The sequence below is a fragment of the Idiotropiscis lumnitzeri genome, chromosome 15 (assembly GCF_059441095.1).
Source record: "Idiotropiscis lumnitzeri isolate Australia: NSW breed Sydney's pygmy pipehorse chromosome 15, RoL_Ilum_1.0, whole genome shotgun sequence".
Taxonomy (NCBI): Eukaryota; Metazoa; Chordata; class Actinopteri; order Syngnathiformes; family Syngnathidae; genus Idiotropiscis; species Idiotropiscis lumnitzeri.
This window is the reverse complement of record NC_142405.1, coordinates 15,156,735-15,162,734: the sequence shown is the minus strand read 5'-3', so window position 1 is coordinate 15,162,734 and position 6,000 is coordinate 15,156,735. Positions and strand designations below refer to the sequence as shown.

General features: G+C 39.7%; 1 protein-coding gene across 2 annotated transcripts in view; it reads right to left on the bottom strand.

Annotated features, from left to right (window-relative positions):
* The window catches only part of scpep1 (serine carboxypeptidase 1), a 48,165-nt gene extending 42,374 nt beyond the window's left edge, over positions 1-5,791 (bottom strand). For both annotated transcript variants that reach the window (XM_088318024.1, XM_088318025.1), the window contains exons 1-3: positions 5,599-5,791; positions 3,368-3,507; positions 72-161 (exon numbers count right to left, since the gene is read on the bottom strand). In XM_088318024.1, the coding sequence (XP_088174150.1) occupies positions 72-161; positions 3,368-3,507; positions 5,599-5,656 (288 nt within the window). In that variant the 5' untranslated portion in view covers positions 5,657-5,791. The remainder of the gene's footprint in view (positions 1-71; positions 162-3,367; positions 3,508-5,598) is intronic.
* Positions 5,792-6,000: the final 209 nt, after the last annotated feature.

Here is a 6,000-nt window from a genome sequence, read left to right as displayed (position 1 = left end):
CAAATATTTCATAATTACACTTTCAGTATTGTTGCACAAAATAATTCAAAACTTTAGGTGAACCATCTTACCCAACTGCTCTTTCTGGGCTTTAGATCGATATCCAAAGGTCCAATCTCAGCAAAGTTGCCAAAGCCAGTTCCCGAACCTCCGGGTCCACCCTATACACACATAAACCTCATGTTTAAGTAATGAAATTAGGTTAAAAACATGTTGATATATTACATGGTTCACATTTATCATCATAATCATTACGACAAAATTGTGTGACAAAAGCCCTTTTTGAAAAACCCTTTTGATGATTGTTACAGACGTGGACAAAATTGTTGGTACCCCTTTCTTAATGAAAGAATAAAGTAAAAAAAAAAACAATTAAAAAAAGAAAAATAATGAAAATTACACAGTCAAAATCACACATTGCTTTTGAATTGTGGTTCAACTGAATTTCTTAAAAAAAAACAAACGGATGAAATAGTCCTGGCAAAAACAATGGTACGCCAAAAATAGATAAATAGAAGAGAAGCGAGTACGGTGAGTATTTAACCTATTCAAAAGGCGACAAGAACTCATTGTGCTCTCAATGTGTGCGGAACATGGACTATAGAATGTGAAGGAGAGCGTTGTCTCAGGACATTAGAAGTAAAATTATAGAGAAGTATGTTAAAGGTAAAGGCGATAAGAGCACCTCCAAGCTGCTTCATGTTCTCATAACTACAGGAACACATTCAGAAATTTGAGATCCACTGGACTGAAATCAACCTTCTTGGACATGGCTGCAGCAGGAAAATTTTGGATAAATTAAAGAGATCCATCATACGAATGGTAACCAAAGAGCCCAGAATAAGGTACATCAGTGTGAGATTGCACCACTGACATTGTTTGAGCTAGAATAGAATTCATGGGAGTCAACCAAGGAGACATGTGTTGAAAAGATATATTTTTTTAGAGGTGTCAGAAAAACACGTTATTAATGGGATTAATCCAACCTCCTTTTAACGCCGTCAATTTTTTTAGCGAGCGATTAAGACTCGTCTTGGCCTGATAAACAATGTTAAATATGATAATGCTATGACGAAGCGCTGACGCTTGCGAGACCGGAAAAAAACATCAAACGCGAAATTTAGGACACGCCTGGGCTTGCTGTGCAGAGTTTCTGCCGGTTTATATAACTAAAAGCATCATGGCAAGTGGTAAAAATTAGGCAAATTCAATTCTGAACGTTTAATTTTAAAAAAGTTACTTAATGGTGTGATTGGGTAGAGGAAAATCATTTGTGTGTATAGCCATCGTGAATTGAACTACCATCACAGCACGTCCAGTTTAAAATACCATTTCAGGGCCAAGCACACACCTGATGCCAATTCTCGAGCCCCTTGTCAAACAAAGGGTCCATGGATAAATTGCAACAAAAACCGATGGATGGATCAAATAAAAAGAGACTCACCAAAGCCATGGCTAAGTGGGTTAGAGGACGAAGGTCTGGCTGAAATACTTTGCATTGCGTCCAACGACTGCACTTACGAATTGTCCTCGAGATACACCATTGTAACCCGCTTTCAAGACTTGCAGGAAGCGGAGAAGGAGGAAGCAGTCGCGCTCACCGGTGATTACTGGAATTATCTCAGTAACCACAACGACCTCGGTGTGCCAGGCCATTATTTTGACCCATTTCATTTGCACTTTGTTGGAATTTTATATTTCTTATATTACTCCAATTTGATCCCTTAGAAAGGCTGTTGAGATGCCGTTTTGTGTGACTTTGTGTGAGTCGAATGCTTTTTTTCCCAATTAAAAAGTATTTGCATAAAAACAAACAAAAAAAATCAATTCTCATATATTAAAGGTATTACAATCGAATAAAATATTGAATTATAGACATAATACACAAAAAATGAGAGGGATTGTTTTTCCAATGAATAAAGGGATTTTTTTACATTTAATAAATGATAATAAATAATTTTTTTTAATTGCAAAACTGCATCTTGACAAGCCACAAGGCTACTAGGGGAATGTCCGATGGACAGACAACACATAACTAGAACTTTGTGGTAAGCAATGTGCGCAGCTTTCTCATGCTCTCAACGCACACGATGACACTGGCGCGCACCACACACATATATTATATTTCTAAATTCATTTCCACAACAGTTTAATCTACAATCAGGACACCATTCCCATTTCCCTTACAGTTTCAGTACCGCGCAAAGGGTGAACAATCAGTTGTTGTACTATAGTTTACATAATTCTGCTGAACATCAACTCAAAAGCAATGTCGGCTTTTTATTGTTAATTTTAGGGACGTGCATCTCTCCATAAAAGGCGATTCAATACAGTTTTTGACAAGTTATGGTATTACATTTGCATGAATGTATGAGTATGGTTTGTGTGCCAACAAAGGTGGGACATTGGGGCACAGAGAGGCCCCTCAAGAGGCAGAGGGACACCCCGGAACCGAAACCTACGAAGGTGCCCCACACTTCCGATATAAATATGACTGATATAAACCAGGAAAAGGTCCAAAGAATAAACACATTCAGAAAAATAACATAATGTTTGTATGAATGATAGTAAAATAGGCATGACATCAAATATAAGTACTAATAGTAATAAACAAAATGCATAGCTTAAAGTAAGAATCAAACAGACTTCTGACGGACTAACCGATGGACATGACTGACCGAGTGCCTATTACAATTCGGTTCGCCACGAAAAATGACGAATGACGGACGGGTGGTGAGGGATAACGATTGACAGACCATCAAAATGAAGTAGAATGCCCACCTCTGAGCATGCTTTCAGTGATGGATTTCTTTCTATCACGATTACAAAGACCATAATCTTCCATTTACGGTTTTATTATCTCCGTAGAGTACATTGGAGATTTATTGCAGGGTTAAAAACAGTATTGAAGTTGGCACTCCAGCCAATATAATTTGTTTGTTACACCGCACAGCAAGGGGAAGAAATTAGGAAAGAAAATAAGATTGTCCATAAACATTGGCAAGGGTGAAGAAGGTAGTGTTGGAGAGAGTTACTGTGATGTTGATGATACAGCCACCTCCTGGATCAATAATAGATGAGTTGTTATTAAGTGAAATAGTTTTATAGAGTAATACTGAAGCACCTATTATACAATTATGCAAACGTTTGATTGTATTATTTACTCTTAAGTTTTCTGAGTTTGTTATACGAGTGTCTTGTTGGAAACACAGGTTGGCCTTTAAGACCTCAGGCAAATTTAAAAGGTAAGTCAGGAGCAATATAAAGATTATTTGCCACCTTTATTGCTGTAAACACAATGAGAAACATAGAAGCAATATCGAATACCCACAAAAGCCATTTCTCAATACAAGTAAATGTGTCATACCTGTAGCCACATGACCAGAGGAAATTCTTGATAATTTACCGACTGGCTATCGGCATAGTAAAGCCACCAGAACATGTGAGCCCCATCTCTAACTTCCACATAGTCCCAGGCTTCTTTGCTTGCCAGTGTACTCAGAAGTCCTGCAAACAATTGAATAACAATATTTTAAGAACTGATATTTTAACCGAAATAGCGTTAATTGGCAAAGGGGTGCATTCACCATTAGGCAAACACATGCAGTTAGTTGCCTGGGGCCCCATGATTCCACCCCCCAAACATACAGTATGAAAAGAAACATTTCTTACGTTTTAATAAATTTAAGTTGAAAAATGAATTCTTCTCTTCTTTTCCTTTTGGCTTTTCCCTTCAGGGGTCGCCACAGCGAATCAGTTACCACCATCTAACCCTGTCTTCTGCATCCTCTGGTCTCACCCCAACTACTTTCATGTCATCTTTAACTACATCCATAAACCTCCTCTTTGGGCTTACTCTAGACCTCTTGCCTGGCACTTGGAACCTCAGCATCCTTCTCCCAATATACTCACTATCTCTTCTATGAACCTGTCCAAACCATCTCAGTCTGGCCTCTCTGGCTTTATCTCCAAAGCCCCTAACACGTGCTGTCCCCCTGATGTACTCATTCATTCTACATTTTGGTCACTCCCAAAGAGAACCTCAGCATCTTCATCTCTGTCACGTCCAGCTCTGCCTCCTGTCTTTTCTTCATTGGCACTGTCTCCAGACCAGGCAACATCGCTGATCTCACCACAGTTCTATAAATCTTTCCTTTCATTTTAGCTGAAACCCTTCTACTGTGAGGTGCGATAGACCTAGGCGAGATACAACGAAGTCAAGTACTGTTGAGAAAAGAGAGGCTTTAAGTTTAGGATCTAAACCACTCTAGAGTGTGATCTCTATGCCCACCAGGCGTTGTAAACAAGGCAACAGAATACTGTGGTCCACCGTATTGAACACTGCAGTCAGATCCAACAGAACAAGACACAAATAGTCTCCAGTGTCATTTGCCAGGAGGATATCATTAAAAACGGGGCTGAGTCTGTGCTGTGCATCATCTTAAAACCTGACTGGAAAACCTCTATGTTCCAGTGGTTTCTAAAAGTATTCATTCCCAAGAGCAACGCTCAATTTCCCACCACAGAACAAAGGAAAAGAGGGTTTCATCTGTTTGCAAATAAGGAAGTTGCACAAACGCAACAATCTATTCCTGTTTTTGTTCATAAGCATTCTTTACTATAGATGGATTGCATAAGTCTGTATTTCATTGTTGCAAAAGTATTCACACCATTGCACCAAAGTTGAATTTGAATAAAAATAAATGACAGAACACCATAAAGTATTGCACAAGGCGCATTTAGTCACCCATGACTTGTATAGGCTGGGTTACTCCCTATAAATTGTGCCCAATGAATCACCTGACGACATCGAATGCTAGTCAGCAGACAGCTGTCATGAAGTCCGAGAATTTGTCAGATGACCTAAGAAAGTTCCAGAGAAACATAGAGCCGGGCAACGCTATGGAGCCGTCACACGTAGTGTTGCATCACTGGTCCAGAAGCAGAAGTGCCATGGTACCCACTGTGAACCTCTGAAAGAAATGGGCGTCACACGAACATCACGACTAAAGGGAAAAGGAAACTGCTCAGGGAAGTGAATAACGCCAGAGAGGCAGGCGACACCGGATGTGGCCCTTGGTGTGAGGGGGCGTTCCCGTCTCCGAACGGGGTGTTCCCGTTAAAAAAACGAGAACGCCCATTTGTGGCTGCAGCTGGACCATATTGCCTGAACAAGACTCTTCGTGTTGATGGCACTAATGTACACAAGTCCACAATATCCGACACTTTCCACAAAGAAAATATTCAAGGAAACTTTCGATGTGATTAATTTTTGTGATCTGCAATGATCAAACATCTGGCAATTACATAATTTTTCAAGGTAATCGGGCGGTCACTATCTCCAGTCGATCGATTTTAGCACCACTAAAAGGAACGCACTAACTATTTAAGAGCACATACCTTAACAGCCCCACTTGCGCTCATATTTATTGACCATACCAAACACGTTTGGGAAAAACTTAATTTAAACCGTGCGTACAAATAAAGTTGAGCTCAGTTAGCGATTCGAGAAGTCCGGATATTTTAAAATAAACAAATAAATAAACTATATAAAACTGGTATGCGACAACCACAATAAACAATGACCAAATATCGTACCTTTGTTGGTGATAATGGCAAATAATAGCAAAACAGACGGTGCCCGGCATTGACCCATTTGTCCTTTACTTCTTTGATAGGGTGCTCATACAATTTTTACACATGAAAAACCACGTGACAAATCTCAGTGTCAGCTGACAACTACTTCGTCGTCTTCTTCTTCTTCTTCCTCGTCTTCTTCTTCTTCGCACTCAACGCGTTATCGTGACTCCCACTGCAGTTTTAGGCTGTTCACGCCCCCCTGCAATATGATTGGCTGCAAAACCTCAATCGCTTCATATGATTGGTCATCAACACAAGGCACGTCCTCCGGCGTCCAATATAGAAAGGGCAGTATCTGGACCATATTTGATTTATGTGCCGGCATTGGTATAAAATTGTTTAACCTGTACGTAAATATAT